Source organism: Mauremys mutica, chromosome 17 (genome assembly GCF_020497125.1).
Source record: "Mauremys mutica isolate MM-2020 ecotype Southern chromosome 17, ASM2049712v1, whole genome shotgun sequence".
NCBI classification, from domain to species: Eukaryota; Metazoa; Chordata; order Testudines; family Geoemydidae; genus Mauremys; species Mauremys mutica.
The window spans coordinates 17,935,219-17,957,495 of NC_059088.1; the positions used below are offsets into that span (position 1 = coordinate 17,935,219).

Here is a 22,277-nt window from a genome sequence, read left to right on the forward strand (position 1 = left end):
ATTCAGGTTTGGCCGAAAGTGAAGAAGTGGGCTGTGCAGAAGGGTAAACCAGAGGTTAGTAGCTGTACAGCTGGAGGCTGTGAGGACAAGGCTGCAGTACGGTAGAGGGCTGCAGGTGTTTCGAAAGCACTTGGGAATTTTATAATCTGCATCTGCAAGGTTGCTGCTAGCAGTGAATCTGAGCAGCCTTGCAGTGAATATGGAAGGTAACCCATATTGCCATCATGTGGCCTTGCTCCAGACTGGCCAAGGGAGGGCAGGAAACTGAGGACCCGTCCCACAAGCCTGGCTCTATTGCCTGGTGCCTTGGACTCCTGGAGAAGTGAAACAAACAGACAATATTGAAGGTAAAAGAAGAAAACCATTAGAAAGTTGGACGGAAGGGCTTGGGGCAGGAAAAGAGGGATCAAAATGCCCGGGAAGCCAGCGAGCCACCAGACTTGAAAGTATAGGCCGGGGCCTGGCCAGATTATAAACCAGAAAGAAAACCACATGCACACAGTGTTCCTCCATAGAGACTGCTGGCTCAGCTGCTTTGAAGGAGGAGAGTTCACACAGGCGTCAGGACTGTGCACTGCTGTTGATTATTCCTTTTTGCGGGATTTTCCTTTTTATTGCATTCAGTAGTTCTTTGTTCCGTAAACTATAGATGACTGGATTGACTAAAGGAGTCACCACAGCATAAATAACAGCAAATGCCCTATCATAATCCAAGGAATAGCTTGTCTTTAATCGTACATACATAAATGTAATACTCCCAAAAAATAACAGAACCACAGTCAGGTGAGCGGCACAGGTGGAAAAGGCTTTTTTTCTCCCCTCAGCTGTGCGTATTTTCAATATGGCTTTTATAATCTTTATGTACGAGACAACAATAAACAAAAATGTCACCAGGATTATAAATGCATTGACTATAAAATCAACCAGGACATTGATGGAGGTGTCTGTGCATGCCAAGCTCAGTAGAGGGGGGAAGTCACAGAAGATATGCTGGATTTCATTGGAGCCACAGAAAGGCAATTTGGAGACCAAGATTACCTCAATGACAGGACACATGAAGCCACAAATCCAGCAGCCCACAGCCAACTGAGTGCACATTTTCGGGGTCATGATGGCAGGATAGCGCAGTGAATTACAGATAGCTAAATATCTGTCATAAGCCATTGCTGTCAGCAGGTAACATTCAGTGGCTCCTAGGGAATGGAAGAAATATGTTTGTAAGAGGCACCCAGTGAAGGAAATGCTTTTCGTCTTGCTGAGTAAATTTGAAAGCATTTTAGGGATAGTAGCTGCTGTATACCAGATTTCCAAGAAAGCTAAAATGCTGATAAAAAAATACATAGGTGTGTGAAGTCGAGCATCTGACCTGATGACTGTGAAAATCAACATATTCCCGAAAATGGCGAAGAGGTAGATGAGAAGCAGCAGGGTAAAGAGGAGAGTGTGGAAGCTCTGAAGGGTTGGGAATCCCACGATTATGAATTCGGTTACACTGCTCCAGTTGCTTGTTCCCATGTTGCCACTGGGAATTCGAGGCTCCACTAAAATCAAAAGACCTCTCAGATGATGGATCAATAAAATAAAATGCTGAAAGTAACCCAAAGAAACCATTAGTATATTTGGCTGACTCAGGTCTGCACCCATTAATGCCCCATCACCCTCCATTCCCCCTCACCGTTCACTTGCTCTTCTCTGACACTTCACACTAATCTTGACAATAAATGGAGCTTCATTGATTCATAGGGTGATAGAGTCTAAGGTCAGAGGGACCATTGTGACCATCAAGTCTGACCTCCTGGATAACACCGGCCATTGAACTTCCCCACAGTAATAGACTCACCCCAAAATGAGAACTTCAAACTTCTATAGAAACACCAACAGCAACCATCACCCTGTTCCCACTTATCCCACCACAGAGTCCCCCAAACTGAATCCCATCACTTCTCCCCACATCCTCAAACAGGGAACCCGGAATGCCTTTCCCTCAATCCAGAAAGAAAGAGCCCAACTCCTCCCCCACTTCAATCAGGGATCCTGTCCCCTCCTCCCCCACCTCCACAAACAGGGATCCAATTTGTAGTAAATATTAATTGGGCCAGAGAGAGAATGAGAGAAATTGACTCTACTGCCAGTGGTTAGGGCGCTCGCTGGGTGAAGGGGAGACCAGCGTTCACGTCCCTGCTCCGAATCAGGCAGAGTAGGGATCTGAAAACAGGTCTCCCACATGCCAAGTGAGTGGCTTCACCACCCAGCTATGGGGGGGGGTGTCGAGAGAATGTGTGAAATTTGACCCTCTTTGCGTTATTTATTTATTTATTTTGGTAAGAAAGGGCCGATGGGAGAATCCCCTTTGCTGGATGCAAATAAGGGAAAACCACATGAGAAATAATGGACGATGCGTTATTTCAAGGGACGTTTTAAGGAAACACCACATCCCTGAGTGTACAGTGTAATTAGCATCAGCTTCCATTGAATGTTTAAAATGGGCATGGGGTGTCTCTTAAAATAAGGGATGAGTGGTGATCCTACCTGACCTGGCTCAGGCACCTGACTCCAGGAGAGAGTTCGTGCCTGAGAATGCCAAGCCAAAAGAGGCAACTCCCTGGGGCCAAGCGTTCACCCACTTAACTCCCTGGGAGGGATGAGGGGCTTAAACCCCACTTTCCTTCCTGGCATTTCCTATTTGCTAGATCACTGGATCTCAGCCTTTCCAGAATACTAGATTTCTTTTAGGAGTCTGATTTGTCTTACATACGCCCAAGTTTCACCAAGTAGTTGCTTACAAAAATCAGACATAAAAATACAAAGTTTCACAGCAGTAGTAGCTGAAAACTGACTTTGTACCGAGGTCACTAGTGCTTTTTATGTAGCCTGTTGCAAAACTAGGTACATATCTAGCTGACTTAATGTACCCCTGAAAGACCTCTGCATATACCTCCTAGTTGAAAACCACTGGTTTAGATCACCCAGGTCCCCACTCAGCATGCTGGCTTTGGTGATTCGCATCCTTAGACACCGAGCTTTCCTCACGCCTTGTACAGAGAACCTGGGTGCCTACCTCAGATCTGGGGTCTACTTCGTGGCAGGACACATTAAGAAACCACTTTGTCCTTCTTCAAGTCCCTTCTCAAAACTCACCTCTTTCCTAACGAATCCATCAAACTGTGGCCTGAAAACAGATGGGCAGGTGGAGAGCTGTGATAGGTCTCATCACTGTCTTTGCACCTCCTATTAAATTTAATCTCATTTCCCTACCTTCGTGTTTATCTCATCTAAACAGATTGCAAGCACGGGGGGAATAGTTCAGTGGTTTCTCTATTGGCCTTGCATGTGCAGAGTTGAGAGTTCAATCCTTGAGGGGGCCATTTAGGGGTTAGGGCAAAAATCTATCTGGTAATTAGTCCTGCTTTGAGCAGGGAGTGGACTAGATAACCTTCTGAGGGCCCTTCCAACCCTGATATTCTATGAGTCTAAGCATCCAAGTATTGTAGACTGTGAACACTTTGGGGCAGAGACTGTCATGTAATACAATTTACAGTTAAGTATAGCCAGAACATGGGTTTTCAAAGAGGGTTAAATAGGGATAGTTCAGAGGTAATAATTAGCCTTTCCTTGCTCAGAGAATAGGAGAGGCAAAGGAACACTTAGCAAAAGTCAAAATTTCAAATCACAGTATATTTTTTAGGGTTAGATTTTTCAAAAGACTTTAACATACAACTTCTGTTTAGAAACCAGTCTTCAGCAGTGCTTGGAGTGCTAAACATTCATGCAACTCAGTCTGCTAAGCGCACTGCAACTCAAAAATGATTTGACCAATTTTCTTCAAACTCTTTTTCAGGCTGAACTTATTTTCAAAGCCAAAGTTACAGGGGGCTAAACTAGGCCTTGGCAATGAAAGTAGGTTGCATTCTTAACTAGAGAGGATAATATCTCTCCGTAATAAGATGTCTCAGATAACTGCATTCTTTTAGGAAATTTCCCAAGTCCTTCTGTAATTCAATACAGTGTGGTGCTGTAAACATTGTCTCCCTTAGCCTGCAATAAGCCTCTATCACAGGGGTGCATAATATTTTCTGTGTTCACGCTTCAGTAAAATAAAATCCCAATTGCCTAATATCCTGGAACAAAACACGAATCATTCTGCATGTAACAAATGCCAAAAAAACTAGAAAATAAACTCACTCCTATACTATCTCCTGAAGTCGTCAGTCTCAGGAAGTAGTCTCAGAAATACAGGATCAACATCCATCAAAAAGTACGTCTAATTAATTAGAATTTACTTTTACCAAATATTTACTGCAGTGCATTCCTAATATGTCAATAAATTGCATATTTAAATATAGTTTTCACGGTTGTTACACTTTACTTGCATTGGAGAGAGATTTATTTGTTAGAGGAAAAGGCTAATAGTATTCATAACCTAAAAAACGTGATGGCTTTATAGAGGAATATTGGCCTAAAGTGCATTGTGTCGCCACCAAAGACACGCCAGCCCTTCTCTCCATTCAGTTAGTCATTCCTCGCTGGAAAGAGGAACTACTGTAACTATCTACTGCCATTTGCTGCACAAATGCAGGTTATATTTGGGCTGGGTGCTAAACTGGCAGTCACCATGGTGGCTGGAGCCGTGTGCATGTGCCGCATGAGAAAGAGACTGAAAAGGAGCTTGTCTCATTTATGAGAACTTCAATAGAAAAAGCAAGTCAGGCTCATTGCTTGGGTACTAACCAGTGTAATGGCCACTTTTTCAGATCCCTCCTCTGGCTGTCCTGATGCAATGCTTCTCTGGTAGGAATGAGGACCCCTTTCCTAGATTTATACCTGTCCCAGAAGAGAGTATTTTGTTTACCTGGGCTTGTTTGCACATCTCTCAGAGACCTAGAAGAAATTTAGAACTCCCTTGGCTCAATACCTGTGAGAAAATCACAGCAAAGCTCCGAGGATACCAGGTGGATAAACACAAGAACTGGAATCTTTGCATACAACATCCTCCCATCTGAACAATTAGCCACAGTCACCTAATCCACAGTCAGCCTATGAAAGATAGTGACGTGCAATATTTTTCTGTAGTGTTTTGGCCAGTTTAAAGTGTCTCAAGGGATGGACGTTCCCCCACGTCCCTAGGAGCTAATTCACAATTGACTATGTCTATGCTATGGGCAACCCTTTTTTGAACCAAGCAGCTAGTCAAAGTTCAGGGCCCTGGGGAATGTTCCAGGTGGAAGCAGAAATTGATAATGCAGTCTGGTATTTTCTTTCTTTATTTACAGAATTTACAAAGCAGGAGGAACCAAAAACAGGGGATAGCGTCTTTGTTTATAGTCTCATGTCTCTTTAACAACCAGCACCAGAATGTTTACAGGATTCTGCCTGGATGTCTTCTGGCTGTCTCTGTCTCATTTTAGTTCTGTAGTCTGCTTTCAGTCACACACACACACACAGAGCCCCTACTCACCAAAACCCCGCTGCACATATACTTGAAACCTCCTGGGCAGGTTCACAAAACCGTTGTGTTTTAGCTGAGGGTTTGCAATTAATTGATATTTACAATTTAAGTTAATTGAAGAATGTGTTCTCAGCACTCAATCTCAACAAGAATTTAACCCTCCCCATAACAAGGTTTAATCTAGCTCAGAACACGGTAAAAAAAATCTGTAAAGTCACAGTCCGATCACTGACTTGTCCGGGAGCATCATGTACATCTATTAAGATGATCAGATAGCAGGAATCTGAGGGTAGGTCTACACTTACCGAGCGGGTTGACACGGAGAGTTCGAACTCCCCGCGCGCTTCGGTCGACTCCGGAACTCCACCACTGCAAACAGCGGTGGCGGAGTCGACCTTGGAGCCGCGGACTTCGATCCCACGGCGTCTGGATGGATCAGTAGTTTGAACTAGGGTACTTCGAATTCAGCTACGCTATTCACGTAGCTGAATTTGCGTACCCTAGTTCGACCCCCCTTCTTAGTGTAGACCAGGCCTGAGAATATGATGAGTGAACTGTGGACTGAGACTTCCTGATGTACACCATCCTTCCGCTACATGTCCATGATGGTGAGTGAGCCAGTTGAGTCACTGAGGCTAGAGCACTATGGTCACTCACTAGAAACAGAGGAAGCCTTTGTTCTCACCGCTGCCGCAGGAGCGCTGATCCACAGATGAGATCTGTCATCAGAAAGTATTAAATGGATTAGTTTATTAAATAATGCACATGGTGCCCTATGACAGGGAATTAGGGTGGAGGGCGCAGGGACATAAGATGGGATCAGGAGTTCTAAGCTCATGCAGGATGGCAGAAGCGACTGTGTGTGTGTGTGTGTGTGTGTGTGTGTGTCAGAGTTACGTAGGGGATTCAGGAGTGCACGCATGCCGGGGTAAGGGGTATATGAGTGGGGAGGTATATGACTGAGGCACAGGCAGATTACGGGAGCAGACAATAAGAGAGGCATGTGGGGGTACTGGAGAGGTCAGAGACAAATGAATAGGCCTGGTGGTCACCCAGAAGCAGCAATTTCGGGGGCATTAAGGAGTTGTGTGGGGGAAGAGGGGCCTCATTGGCAAAGTATAGTGCAGCTGGGAGCCATCTTCCTGAAAAAGCTAGATCGGGTGGGTTGGCCGGGGATTTGGGGGGAGCCAGACTGAATATAGTGGGGAGCACGGCTTAGGAGGGGTGCTATTTCTAGCTAGAGAAAGAGGCGCTGGGCATCAGAATTGGGGAACCATTGTGGGAGAGTTGGCCACATGGGCGTCTAGGGCTGGGGAAGCAACTGGCCCAGGGAAAAGGGGCCCAAGACGGAGCAGGGAGTCAGGAGCCTGCAGTGTTTACTGGGAGGGATGGGACTTCCCTCAAACACGTGGAACCCCCACAATTCCCTTGGACTTTGCTGATAAACAATAGGGCCTATGGTGATGGTTGTCTTCCCTTCACGTAGGATGGCTTAGAGGAGGCAACGGCTGACTTGTGATAGAACGTGTGTTCACAGTGAATATGTGGGCCCCAGTATTTGGTAAAACTTGCTGGGCCAAGGAGCTAGCAGGTCTCCAGGCTCAGCCCAGGTACCACTCCTGGGAGCCTGCACTGGAAGAGCACTTGGATCCAGCGATTGGACCACCCAGACTAGTTAAGTCAAGAGAAGGAACATGAAGTTGTCTGAGTAAGCAGGTGAATCTCCATTTCAGAGGACTGTGCTTGTGTCTGCTTCCCACATTCTTCACCCAGCTCTGGTCCTGATTCCTGGCTTTGCTCATAGTTCCCACCATGCTCCTGCTCTGTGCCTGATCCTTGCCTCACTTCTTGTTACCCTTACTCCTTGTTTCCCACCATCAGTTACCAGTCCTGGCTCTGACGTCTGATTCCAGCTCCGGCTTGGCCCTTGGTTTAGGCATTTGGTATCTGAGCCCAGTTCTGCTCCCTCAGCTTTAATTCCTGACTTGGGTTCAAGCCCGGGCTCTCATAATGGGCAGCTGATTCTGGTTCTGACCCTCAACTCTGTTCCGTGACCTGGATGTTTGCTCCACCTACTGGACCTGACGCCTGCTCTGATCCACTAAGGAAGACACCTTGTGTTTTGATCTCTAACATCCACCTTTCAAAGTCTGGGAATTTGGAGAAAAAAAATTTCAGAAATTTTCTAGTGATTCGGCAGTTGCTTTTTCAGTTCTGTAAAGCAGTGAAGCTTGGCCCGTGCTCTCTGGAAGCGAGCCTTCTCTAGGAGTCTCAGTCTCTGGCGTTTACTCTTCAGTTCTATGGAATAACCTGTCTTGATATCTGCATATCTATGCTGATATAACGGCATCCACACTGGGAGGTGGTATTCCTTGGACTAATCAGTTTCTAAATACAAAAATATGAATAGAGCAGCTCTAAGGGCATCTACGTTCTCTGCTGCGGAAGAGATGGCGACTCCTTTTCTGTTCGTAGGATCACTGTAGTAGGTCTTATGGCGTTTATTTTTCTCTATCAGGAGAGAGGACTCCCAGTTGCAGGCCTCCTTCTAGGAGTTGCCTTAGCTTTTCCTACCCCACCTGAAGTGCAAGGGCTGGAAAGGGTTGAACAAGTATAGGGGACACTTCCAGAGTAGATAGAGCCTGCCTGGCTGCAGCCTGAGCTACTTGTACAACCCTTGTTGCTGGCGCTCCCGTTCTGGGAGCGATGGAGCCCATGCCTTCCTTGGCATTAACAAACCCTAAGAGGCTGCTGTTGGGGGAGACGGGTGTGAATTCAATGGGAGTTGGGACCAGGGCCCACATCATGAAAGGGACTTAGGTGCCTCTCTGACTTTTTAGGTGCCTAAGTCCACCATTTAGGAACCAGTGCTCCTCAACTTCTGCCTAATCCCACATGCAACTACATTTCCATTGGGTCACATTCCCAAAGCCACCTAAGCTCTAATGCTACCCCACACGTAACAAGCTGCTAAGAGTTGCAGCATGAGCCAAAGCCCCAGAGGCCCAGAACCGGGGCTCTCAAACTAGGGGGTCATGCCTCTCTTACCAGTGAGGCCAAATCCTGTAGGTGTGCTCTGAGCAGGCCTGGTACCTCTCAGCCCTCACAGCAGAAGGGACAGAGTCAAACCACTCGTAAGAGGGGGTGGGTGAGTGGGTTACAGAATGTCTGCATAAAAGACACCTGGAGGCATGGATCAGAATGAGCATGAGAGAGGTAACAAGCAGGAGTAGATGCCAGAAAGATAGAGAGTTTAGACTGCTAAGGCATGGGCTACCTATGTGGCTGACCTGGTGCACTGGTCTGATAGGCCAGAGATAGGAACCTCGCTGAAATCAGGAGCCTCAGTTCAAACCTTTTCCTGCAGTCAGGTACCCAAGCCACTCTCTGAATGGTGTGGAGAAAGTCATTAAGGAAGTGGTATTTACCTTTTCACATAACACAAGAACCACGGGTTACCCAATGAAATTAATAGGCTGCAGATTTAAAGCAAATAAAAGAAAGTACATCTTCACACAACTCACAGTCAATCTGTGGAACTCATTGCTATGGGATGCTGTGAAGGTTCAAAAAAGAATTAGATAAGTACATGAAAGATAGGCCCATCAATGGCGATTAGCCAGGATGCTCAGGGACACAACTTCATGCTCTGGGTGTCCCTAAATCTCTAACTGCCAGAAGTTGGGTCTCCCAGGAAATAAATTTAGCCCAAAGGTAGTGAAAGATAATGCCTACTACATAACTGAGATCTAATTACATAACAGTTACGTACCGAAGACCAATTTTACTAGTGCAATGTAGTTTAATGGTGGTAGGTCAGGTGTTAAATATGTGGAAAAATCGAAATCTGGTCTTGCAGTACAGAAGATAACAAAGTAAGGTTGATGGGTGTAACTGCTGAGAGAAAATAGAGATGTCAGTCCAAGATGGCACTTTTTGCTGAAGATGATCAAGGGAGTGGGATTCTGATAATTTCCATTAAAGAACAATGGAAGCTTTCCGGATGTGACTAGCCACATCCAAGCCTGTCCTAGCTCACCCAGTCCCCTTAGAAACAACGCATCGAAGTTCAAAAGACCTCCCCAGAATGTGGCCGAAAGAAAAAAGAGGAGACAGAGGAGCAGGCCAGTTCTGCAGCCTCAGAGGGAGCGATGCTTCACCCGACTTAGCATTTGGATGCACACTATCTTTGTGGCAAAACTTGCCAACTTTATGAAGGAATAATGGGGCTGCTGACTCAGATCTCCTGGGAACCTCAGCTTCTGCAAAGAAAAGGCCAAGGATTCATTAGTGCTTCAGTTCTTGATACATAGGTAGACCGTTGGAGTCTCACAGACTGTCTATGCTGAGACGCATTTGACAGGACATGTGCTGGCCATGATTTTGACGCTAAGAATATAAATGTACAAACATTCTTCCCTCCTGGTCCAACCGGCTCATCCAAGTGAAGATCAAAGTCTTCCATTTGTCCCACCCGGGAAACAAACTTTTATGGCTGGTTAGGTTCACCACAGTTCAAGTTCACAAATAAAGGCCATTCCCATGGGGGCGTAGCGGGAAGAGCTGAAGGAAGATACAGTTGAGGGGTACTGGAGGGGATATTTGTGGGTGCTGGAGGATTGTGTGTACTGGGAGGGGGCATTTGGGGGGCTGCTAGGGGTATGTATGGGGGGGGCCTTTGGGGGTTGCTGGGGCGGTGTGTGCGGCACACTTCCAACATAACAAAGAACAAGAACAAAAACAAAACAAAACAAAACAAAAAAACCAAACCAAACCACTTCTTCACCACAGCTAGGTGTAGATTTCCAAAACAGCTCAGCTCCCATTTAAGCACCAAACAAAGGGGACAAATGTTCAGAAGTGTTCGTCAGAACCCTGCAATGCCCATTATTGTGCATGAGGGCGGGAATTCTCTTTCTCTCATTGGGAGCTGTTGCTGGCTGAAAGCTTTTGAAAATCCAGTCTGATTATGGAATCTCGGCTGGGGGGCAGGGGGAAATGGGCGAATGTGGCACCCAAACTACAACTCCCATGGGACATCACAGCAGCAATGGTACTTGGTAAACTGGGGACAAACAATGTGCATTTTACTATGGCTAAATGTAAATGTATACCTCTAGGGCAGCTATACTTACAGGATGGAGGATGTTATCCTGGGAAGCAGTGATTCTGAAAAATGTTTCGGGGTTGTGGCGGATAAGTAGCTGAACATAAACTGCCAGTGTGCTCAAAAGAGTTAAGGTAATTCTGGCCTGTGTAAACAGGGGAATGGCGAGTAGGGGCCACATCTACACGTCTATCGATTCCTGAATTGACGCCCGTACTCCACCTCGGCAGGAGGAGTAAGCGGAGTCGACTGATGAGCCGCGGCAGTTGACTTGCCTCCGTGAGGCCGGCCAGGTAAGTCAAACTAGGGGTATGTCCATACTACCCGCCCGGATCGACGGGTAGCGATCGACTTCTTGGAGTTCGATATATCCACTCCGAACACGCTCCCGTCAACTCCGGAACTCCACCACCACGAACAGCGGTGGCGGAGTGGACGGGGGAGCCGCGGACTTCGATCCTGCGCCGTGAGGACGGGTAAGTACTTCGAACTAAGGTACTTTGAGTTCAGCTACGCTATTCGCGTAGTTGAACTTGCGTACCTTAGTTCGAACCCCCCCCCAGTGTAGACCAGGCCTAGGATACTTCGACTTCACCTAGGTGAATAGAAAATAGCGTAGCTGAAGTTGGGTCTCTTAGGTCGATCCCCCCAGTGTAGACCAGTCCTAGGAGTTATATGTTTAGTTCTGGAATCCGATGTCCAGTTCTGGTTCCCACATTTCAAGAAGGCTGTTGATAAATTGGAGAGGAGTCAGAGAAAAGCCATGAGAATTAGTAAAGCGTTAGACTACAGAGTGATAGGCTCAAATACCTCAATGTAGTTAACCTAACAAAGAGAAAGTTAAGGTGTAACTTGAGTACAGTCTAAGAATCTACATGGGGAACAAACATTTGATAATGGGCTCTTCAGTCTACCAGAGAAAGACAGAGCATGAAAAAACTGAAGCTAGACAAATTCAGACTGGATGTAAGGTGAACATTTTTGAAAGGGAGGGTAATTAACCATTAGAACAATTTACCAGGGGTCATGGTGGATTCTCTGACATGGAGGATTTTTGTAAAAGATCTGCTCTAGGAAATATTTTTGGGAAGTTCTCTGACCTGTGTTATACAGGAGGCCAGATTAGACAATCACAATGGTCCCTTCTCACCTTGGAATCTCTAAATTTCCAAAACAAAATATTTTGTTTTTTTTCAGTATTTGAATTTTTCACTGAAAAAATCAGAATGTTCTCTGGAAAAAATTAGATGAAAATGAATTTTTGTTGGTTTTGATCAAAACGGTCCATGGAAAGCAAACCCATTTTCTGAGCAGTTCTGGTAAGCAGATACAATCACAAAGTACAAGTGGTTCCTAACTCCGCCTCTAGGGGAGCCCAGTACAGCAGAACCCCATTTATATGATCTAACTGGGATCCTGGTCAGATCGGATAACTGAGACACGAGCCATTAGCTGCCCTTGCAGGGCATCACCTGCTGCAGGTGGATGAGTTACCAGGTAATGGGAAAGTGCAATGCTGCATCGCCATCTAGAGGCCAGAGGGGAGATCGCCCTCATCTGGATCTGTGTGCATTGGCTGTCTGGTTAACATGGAGAGCCAGATAATTTGGTGGATCAGATAAACAGGGTTCATTGGCCATTTTAACACTAGTATCTGGTTTTTAATCCCTTCCTTTCTTGGAGATCAATTTGATATTAGGTTATAGATCCCAAAGGTCAAAGTTAAGTGTTTTTGTCTGTGGGATCATTAGGGCTCCCTCTGCATGCCCCTTTTGTCAAGATGTGCAGTTGACTCATATCTCCTGCTTATAAGCTGTATCCTTTACCCACTACTAGACACAGACTACTTCTCTGATTGGCTGTCAGCTTCTCAGGCCCATCTCTCAAGCTACCTGGTACTTGCCTTTCCCTCCCTGTCCCTGAACCTGATTCCCTTTGCACTCTGCCATTTCCAGTTCACTGAACATCAGGGATCACTCTACAGGCTATAGCCTGAAATGTGTTCCTGCACCACACCCAGTAATGAGCCAATAGGTTCATTACAGTACACCCTGATGCTGTCCTAGGATTGCTCTGCTTTGTTATTTAGTTAATGGAATGTGATGGAGAACCCAATTTCTTTAGAGCGCCCTGTAGCGATGGCAGAAGTGGCAGCAGTCTGGGGCATCTATGGTTCCAGTCCCCCAGGTGACTACATTGGCCAGACAAGGCCTGATGCTGACTACTGACCATTTTCAATCCCACACCGCGGGGGTACATGTCCAGCTACCATATCCCCCTCTGGTTCCCTGATTTTAACTTTTGACCTCACTCCTGTCCCTGTTTTGTCATTTGTTGGCCCCAGTAGTCAGCAGTAGCCTGGGTCCAACGACTCCTCCCACTCGGTTGAGGGGGTTGGTTTCTAGCTTTGCCTAGACCCACCTATCTCAGTACTTGCAAATAGCACAGCCTTTCTGCTTCTGGCTTCCATGTTCCTTGAGTTAACCCGTCTTGATCTATTACAGAATGACAGCTGTCAACATCATCTTCTTCTATGTTAGCTCACCCCCATCCTCTGCCCCATCCTCTGCCCCATCATACCTGACCAGGGAAAGATAAGGACTGGGAATGACTCTGTAGTCTAGTGCTTAGGGCACATCCCAAGGCTATGGGAGGCCCAAGCTCGTCTCTGCGCCAAGGACTCCGCAATTAGTTAAATCAAATGGAACAGTGTCAGCTGGAGAGACTGAAAGAGCCCTACCCCAGAGTATCCCATAACCCAGGGTTTGAGGCCCTCACTTGGGGTGTGGGAGACCTGGGTTCAAATCCCTGAGGCACATAAGGCAGTGGATGGAACTGAGCGTATGTTTCCCACCTTCTTGCTAAGTGTTCTGCCCACTGGCCTAAAGGCTGTAAGGACAGCACCATTAATTCCTCCTCCACTGGCTCTGTTTTATGGGGGGGGACTTGCTAGGTGGCCTCTGAACACAGACACGGGATTGGGCCCCACAGGAGAGAGAGGCTTGGGGAACACACCAGGGCCTAGCTGTGAGCAAGGCGACCAGGCATGAGGGCTGAAGTGGCTCTGTGCATGCCCAGTGCCAGATTTTTAGGTGTCTACAAGATTAGGTGACGGCTGAGTCAGGGTTTTGAAGATTTAAATTTTGAACTTAGGTATCTAAAAAGGCAGTTAGATGCCTAAATCTGTGTGTGGATCTAGACCCTAGTGACTTCCACTGACTGTGTCCAGATGGGGGCAGGGCATCTTTGCCTGGCCTGTTCCTACCCCCCCCAGCTGGGGCTATTGGTGGTCCCTGTCTAGAGCTGGAGGTCAGTGCACCTCTGGAGAGTGTCAACACCCTTCTTCAAGCAGGCAGCCACTAGGTAGTGGATGAATTATTTCCTCCTGAATGCAAGTTTCTAGGCAGTAGATGATACCTGGTGATGTGTTAGCAAAGGGTGCCCTCTGTAATTAATACAGACCCTTTCAAAGGGTGTCAAGGAGTTTCTGGTCACCACTTCTGCACCTGAAGAGCTCTTTCATATTATTGCTTTCATTTAAAATCTCTATTTTCAAAATCCTTTCCTGTGGGTACTGTGTGAAAAGAGGAAATGTCAGGTCTTTGCAAGAAGAGGTCTGCATACAGTTTTATTTAATGTTTCTGTTTATCTTACAAGATTAACAGCTCTGAGGATGGCATCTTAATTTGTTTTTGTAAGAAATCAACCTCTCTCTGGGCAAGGCAGAGTAGCGCTCATTAGTTCTGGAGAACTCCCAAGAGTTACGTGTAACTAGTTTGTTTATAGGGAGCAAAATTGGCTCATTCTTGATCTGTGTGTGGGATGGGACCTAGTGGCAGCTCTTCTCCTGGAGGGTTAATTAGCCTAACACAGCACAGAGAAGTTCCACTCATGAAGAAATAAATGATAAAGTGAGGAGCCCAACACTTCCATCCCAATGGCCCACGTCTCTCCCAAATGAACAGTGCTGCAAGGCAGGGAGAAGTCTCCCTCAGTACCCAGGCTGCTAAGATATTTGGAAAATTAGGTCCTGATGGAAAAGCCACTGATTTTGTAGACGCCTTCCATTAAGTTCAGTGGAAACTGGTTAATACTACGGAATAATAAAAGAACTCTTTGTAAACTTTTTGTTAATGCCTCAGGGGGAGAGTTTCAAATGGATGACGGTGCCCAGCTCCCATTGACTTTTGGTGGGAATTGGGTGCCAGTTTTTCAAAGGTGTTTAGGTGCCTAAAGATGCAGAGAGAAGCCCAGTGGCATTTTCAAAAGTGCCTAGGCAGATTCGGCAGCTGACTCCCATCTGCACCTTTAGACATCTAAATAGTTTTAAAGATCTGTCCCTGGGAGCCAACGTCCTATTGGAAATCAAAATGAGGCTCCTAAGTGGCTTAGGTACTTCTGACAATTGCACTCACACATATCACAGTGAGAGATGGTTTAGAAATATTCTACAGCCATATGACCTCATCACAGATAACCCTGGGTTGCAGTTCTAGGCCCCATTATTAAACTCAGTAAGTGGACACTGTACCCATCCCAGAGTGGTCCTCCTACATCAGTGTCTTTCTCAGATCTGGATTGGTTCCCAAATTGTTCTTGCAGCTGGTCCAGACATATCACATATATGGTCCCTTTCAGCAACTCCAGAAAGTCTCTCTTATTGCCTCCAGTCCCCTGTCTCCTGAGTCAAATGTGCCCAAAATTGAGCCATTCGCTGTGGTCAGGTAACGTGTCTGGTATCATGTGTCTTTACTAATGAAGTGGGGTCTGGCACTACATGGGAGAAGCCCCCACCAGGGGTCAAGAGAGAGTCTCCTCATTGCTCCAACCTACTTTTTTTAATCTGAGAATGGTCTCTGGCATCAGCTCCCATATCCTTCAATGGACTCTGGAAATTCAGAGATCTTTGTTATAATCTCTGCAGGCTGTGGAATCTTCTCCCAGGCCCTGGATGAATCCTAGACTGGGATTATCTCTGACATCAGCCTTGAACCTGGACCAATCTTCAGGATCAACTTCTATGAGCTAAACTGGATGGTCCCTGACGTTGACCATGCACGCGAGTACTGTCTCAGCTATCTCCTCCTATCCCCATGGATGGACCCTGGCATTGCCTCTAAAAATAGGTGACATGAACCTAGTTCCTCTGAGTAATGGAGGGGGCGGGATGACCAAGAGACTCTATTTTGAAATGGGATAATCCCTAGTTTCAGAGAGACAAGGGCATTGGCAGTGTGTGAGTGTGGAGACTGCTTCAGGCCCCAGGATATGATGAGAAACTTACCAGTTGAAGTAGCTAATCTTCATTATGAACATGATTAGAAGCACAGGGATCATTACCTTCCCTTTGAAGTTACAGAGATAGACTGAGCATCCCCAGCTGAGGACACATGGGGCTAAAACTACAAACATATAAAAATCTGCAGTTACCATCCCTGGGCAGAGACAAATAACTGCAGGAGGTCCCTGCTTGCTTTAAAAATCATTCTGAAGCTGCCAAAAGTGCTTGAAAACGTTCAATAACTTTATCATTGATTTGGAAGAAATTATAAATTCATTGCTGGTGAATTTTTTAGCTCAGACAAAAATTGGTGGAGTGATAAACAGTCAGTTTTATGAAGCTATTTGGATCACTGGGTCAACTGGGCTCATTTGAATACCACGTGTTTTAACATAGCCAAACACAAGGTCTCACATCTAGGGAAAAGAATATGGGTCACACTTACAAAAGGGGGGACTGTATGCTGGAAAGCAGTAATTGTAAATGGTTTAGAGATCATGGTGGAAACTGAAGATGAGCTCCCAGTAGCTTAAAGAGATAATGCAATCCTTGGATGTATGAGCAGTACAATATTGAGAAGGAGTAGGAAAATGGAACTACCTCTGTATATAGTATTAGTGAGACCATTACTAGAATACGGTGTCCAGTTCTGGTGTCCACACTTCAAAAAGAATGTTGAACATTTGGAATGGGTTTAGAAAAAAAGACAAGAACATAAGAGGTTGAAGACCATTACTGAATCAGATGCATGGTCTATCTAGGCCAGTGTCCTGTCTTCAACAGTGGTCAGTACCAGAGCTTCAGGGGATTGTACAGAACAGTGCAATTTTGAAGTGATCCAGTCCATCTTCCACTCCTGGCTTCTGATAGTCAGAGGTTTAGGTTTGCCCCAAGCATGTGGTAGTAGTCATTGATGGATCTATCTTCCATGAACTCATTTAGTTCTTTTTTGAACCCAGTTATACTTTGACCTTCACAACATCCCATGGCAATGTGTTCCACAGGTTGACTGTGCGTTGTGTGACAAAAATACTTCCTCTTGTTTGTATTAAACTTGCTGTCTATTAATTTCATCAGGTGACTTCTGGATTTTGTATTGTGGGAAAAGGTAAATAACACTTATTTATTCACTTTTTCCACACTGTTCAAGATTTTATATGACCCTTTTGTCATCTCTTTTCTAAGCTGAAAAGCCCTAATCTTTTTAGTCTCTCCTTTTACTGAAGCCATTCCATACCCTTGATCATCTTTGTTGCCCTTCTCTGAACCTTTTCCAGTTCCACTATATCCTTTTCGAGATGGGCAACAGGAACTGTATTCAAGATATGGGTGCACCACGGATTTATATAGTGGCATTATGATATTTTCTGTCTTATTTTCCATCCCTTTCCTAAAAGTTCCCAAAATACTGTGAGTCTTTTTGATTGCTGTTGCACACTGAGTTGATGTTTTCTGAGCACTTTCCACGGTGAGTCCAAGATCACTTTCTTGGGTGATAACAATTAATTTAGAACCCATCATTATACACCTATAGCTGGCAAAATGTTAAATTTAAACTGCCATTTGTTGCCCATGCATCCAGTTTTGTGCAATCCCCCTATAATGCTTTGCAGTCAGCTTTGGACTTCACTATCTTGAATAATTTTGTTAGCAATGTTGTTGTAGCCATGTTGATCCCAGGCTACTAGAGAGACAAGGTGAATTAGTTAATACCGTTTATTGGACCAACTCCTGCTGGTGAAAGACACAAGCTTTAGCTACACAGAGCCCCACGTTGTCTCTTGAATAATTTTGTATTGTCTACAAACTTTGCCATTTTACTGTTCACTTCCTTTTCCAGATCATTTATGAATATGTTGAACTGCACAGGTTCCAGTACAGTTTTGGGGGCACTCCACTGTTTACCTTTCTCCTTTGTTTGCTTTCTTTTAACCAGTTACTGAGCCATTAGAGGAACTTTCCTGTTATCCCTTGACTACTTAGTCTTTTGAGCCTTTGGTGAGGGATGTTGTCATAGGCTTCCTGAAAATCCAAGTGCACTGAATTGACTGGATCACACTTATCCACAGAATTCTAATAAATTGGTGAGCTGCATTGACTTTTTTCCTACAATTCATGATTATCTGTGTGTCTGATCATTCTATTCTTTACTATAGTTTCTACTAATTTATCTGGTACTGAAGATAGGCTTACTGCCCTGTCAATGCCAGGATCACCCCAATAGTACTCAGTGTTACATTAGCAGCAAAGAATCCTGTGGCACCTTATAGACTAACAGACGTTTTTCAGCATGAGCTTTCGTGGGTGAATACCCACTTCTTCGGATGCAAGTAGTGGAAATTTCCTGGGGCACGTATATATAAGCAAGCAAGAAGCAAGCTAGAGATGACGAGGTTAGATCAATCAGGGAGGATGAGGCCCTGTTCTAGCAGTTGAAGTGTGAAAACCAAGGGAGGAGAAACTGGTTCTGTAATTGGCAAGCCATTCACAGTCTTTGTTTAGTCCTGAGCTGATGGTGTCAAATTTGCAGATGAACTGGAGCTCAGTAGTTTCTCTTTGAAGTCTGGTCCTAAAGTTTTTTTGCTGCAGGATGGCCACCTTAAGATTGTGTGGCCAGGGAGGTTGAAGTGTTCTCCTACAGGTTTTTGTATATTGCCATTCCTAATGTCTGATTTGTGTCCATTTATCCTTTTCCTTAGAGACTGTCCAGTTTGGCCGATGTACATAGCAGAGGGGCATTGCTGGCATATGATGGCATATATTACATTAGTGGAGGTGCAGGTGAATGAACCGGTGATGGTGTGGCTGATCTGGTTAGGTCCTGTGATGGTGTTGCTGGTGTAGATATGTGGGCAGAGTTGGCATCGAGGTTTGTTGCATGGATTGGTTTGTGAGCTAGAGTTACTATGGTGCGGTGTGCAGTTGCTGGTGAGAATATGCTTCAGGTTGGCAGGTTGTCTGTGGGCGAGGACTGGCCTGCCACCCAAGGCCTGTGAAAGTGTGGGATCATTGTCCAGGATGGGTTGTAGATCCCTGATGATGCGTTGTAGGGGTTTTAGCTGGGGACTGTATGTGATGGCCAGTGGAGTCCTGTTGGTTTCTTTCTTGGGTTTGTCTTCCAGTAGGAGGCTTCTGGGTACACGTCTGGCTCTGTTGATCTGTTTCCTTATTTCCTCGTGTGGGTACTGTAGTCTTGAGAATGCTTGGTGGAGATTTTCTAGGTGTTGGTCTCTGTCTGCGGGGTTAGAGCAGATACAGTTGTACCTCAGTGCTTGGCTGTAGACAATGGATCTTGTGGTGTGTCCGGGATGGAAGCTGGAGGCATGAAGGTAGGCATAGCGGTCGGTAGGTTTTCGGTATAGGGTGGTGTTGATGTGACCATCACTTATTTGCACCGTGGTGTCTAGGAAGTGGACCTCCCGTGTAGATTGGTCCAGGCTGAGGTTGATGGAGGGGTGGAAGCTGTTGAAATTGTGGTGGAACTTTTCCAGAGTCTCCTTCCCATGGGCCCAGATGATGAAGATGTCATCGGTGTAGCGTAGGTAGAGAAGGGGCGTGAGTGGACGGGAGCTGAGGAAGCGTTGTTCCAGGTCGGCCATAAAAATATTGGCATATTGTGGGGCCATACGGGTGCCCATAGCGGTGCCACTGATCTGGAGATATATATTGTCAGCAAATTTGAAATAGTTGTGTGTGAGGATAAAGCCACAGAGCTCAGCAACCAGTTGTGCTGTGGCATCATCAGGGATACTGTTCCTGACAGCTTGTATTCCATCAGTGTGTGGGATGTTTGTGTAGAGAGCCTCTACATCCATGGTGGCCAGGATGGTGTTTTCTGGAAGGTCACCAATGCATTGTAGTTTCCTCAGGAAATCAGTGGTGTCACGGAGATAGCTGGGAGTGCTGGTAGCATAGGGTCTGAGTAGAGAGTCTACATATCCAGACAGTCCTTCAGTGAGAGTTCCAATGCCCGAGATGATGGGGCGTCCAGGATTTCCAGGTTTGTGGATCTTGGGTAGTAGATAGAATAACCCTGGTCGGGGCTCTAAGGGTATGTTGATTTGTTCTGGTGTTAGTGTAGGGAGTGTCCTGAGTAGATGGTGCAGTTTCTTAGTGTATTCCTCAGTGGGATCTGAGGGAAGTAGCCTGTAAAATTTAGTATTGGAGAATTGTCTGGCGGCCTCCTTTTGGTAGTCAGACCTGTTCATGATGACAACAGCACCTCCTTTATCAGCCTCTTTGATTATAATGTCAGGATGGTTTCTGAGGCTGTGGATGGCATTGCGTTCTGCACAACTTAGGTTGTGAGGCAAGCGATGTTGTTTTTCCACAATTTCTGCCTGTGCACGTCGGCGGAAGCATTCAATGTATAGGTCCAGACTGTCATTTCGACCCTCAGGAGGAGTCCATGTGGAGTTCTTCTTCTTGTGCTGTTGGTGGGAGGGTAACTGTGTATCCGTGCGCTGTTCAGTGTTGTCCTGAAAGAATTCTTTGAGTCGGAGATGGCGAAAGTAGGCTTCCAGATCACCGCAGAACTGTATCATGTTGGTGGGGGTGGCAGGGCGGAAAGAAAGTCCCCGAGACAGGACAGACTGTTCTTCTGGGCTGAGTGTTTGGTTGGATAGATTGACAATATTGCTGGGTGGGTTAGGGGTACCACGGTTGTGGCCCCATGTGGCAGGTAGGAGTTTAGACAGCTTACAGTCCTTTTTCCTTTGTAGAGAGGTGAAGTGAGTAATGTAGATCTCCTGTCTTATTTTAGTGAAGTCCGTTTGTATGGAAGTTTGGTTATTGATGAGAATCTCCAGGTTGGAGAGCTCTTTTTTGATGTTTTCCTGTTTGCTGTATAGGATGCTGATCAGGTGGTTCCTCAGTTTCTTTGATAGAGTACGGCATAATCTCTCACTGTGGTCTGTGTAGTATGTAGATAGTAGTGGATTTTTTACCTTTAGTCCATTAGGTATGATGTCCATCCGTTTGCATTTGGAAAGGAAGATGATATCCGTCTGTATTTGTGCAAGTTTCTTCATGAGGTTGATGGATTTCCACTCCATACGGCTAAATGCAGTGCCTTGCATGGTGTCAAGTATCAGAGGGGTAGCCGTGTTAGTCTGGTTCTGTAAAAGCAGCAAAGAATCCTGTGGCACCTTATAGACTAACAGACATTTTGCAGCATGAGCTTTCTATAAGGTGTTAGTCTATAAGGTGCCACAGGATTCTTTGCTGCTTTTACAGAACCAGACTAACACGGCTACCCCTCTGATACAGTGTTACATTAGCTACCCTCCAGTCATCTGGTACAGAGGTTGATGTCAGTGAAATGTTACATATTACAATATATAGTTTTGCAATTTCATATTTGAGTTCCTTCAAAACTCTAGGATGAATACCATCTGGTCCCGAGACTTATTACTGTTTAATTTATCAATTTGTTCAAATACCTCTTGTTTTGACACTTCAGTGTGGGACAGTACTTCAGATCTGTCACCCAAAAAGACTCTGATGTGGGTATCTCCTCATAACCTCTACACTAAAGACCAATGCAATGAATTCATTTAGCGTCTTTGCAATGGCTTTGTCTTCTTGAGTACTCCTTTAACACCTTTGTCATCTAAAGTCCCACTGCTTGTCTGGCAAGCTTCCTTCTTCTGGTGTACTTAAAAAATCTTATCTTTAGCTTTTGTGTCTTTAGTCAGTGTTGTGGAAAATTGACCACACGGTTGATTTTAGATCAGACAGCCTGAGGCTCCTTTATTTTATACAAGCATATATGCAGGGAGAGTCAGCATGGCCCCACGCAAGAGGCAAACTGCTTTGCTCTCCACAAATTTTACCAAGCTTATAAAGGCTAAAACTGCAAAACATAGCACACTTGTTACATATTTTAATTGCCTTATTTGGGATACAACGTTAATTGCAAGCAAGCTGACCAATTACCTTTCCATTTATGGGTTTTCCTGTTATTGTCATTTCTAGCTAAGTTTGTGGTTTGACTGTTTTAACACCTTTTCTGTAGTCCCAAAAGCAAGCTCAGCTGTTGTAACTTAACAGATCTCCTGGTTCCCCTTTATCCAATTCCAGTTCCTGTTTTTGGGGCCCTGACCACATCTTTCTGCCCCCGCATGCCCTTTGTACAGAAAAGCCATTGTTCCATTTTGGGAACTTTCCACTGTGACTCCTTTTACCTCTTGACACACAGAAGCAACTTTTCATCACTCTTTCATTACTCTGTTCCCCTCCTCTCTTCCCCTTATACACAGAGACAAGCTGAACCAAAGTTCAACACAGCCTAGAAACAAGCTTATCCAAAGTTTAGGCCTAAAAGCCTGGCTAAAGTTGTAAGCCCACCGTATTTTCCCTCACAGTCAGTTTCCTTTAAAATTCTTTCTTGCCTGCCTGACTGTACTTTTACACTTAACCTCACAGAGTTTGTGCTCCTTCCT

The 22,277-nt window shown here is 45.4% G+C and overlaps 1 protein-coding gene across 1 annotated transcript; it reads right to left on the reverse strand.

Moving 5' to 3' along the window:
* Positions 1 to 561: 561 nt before the first annotated feature.
* Positions 562 to 1,515, reverse strand: LOC123351486 (olfactory receptor 6N2-like). Its single transcript, XM_044990872.1, has one exon. It carries the CDS (start codon positions 1,513 to 1,515, stop codon positions 562 to 564), a length of 954 nt encoding a protein of 317 aa, XP_044846807.1.
* Positions 1,516 to 22,277: the final 20,762 nt, after the last annotated feature.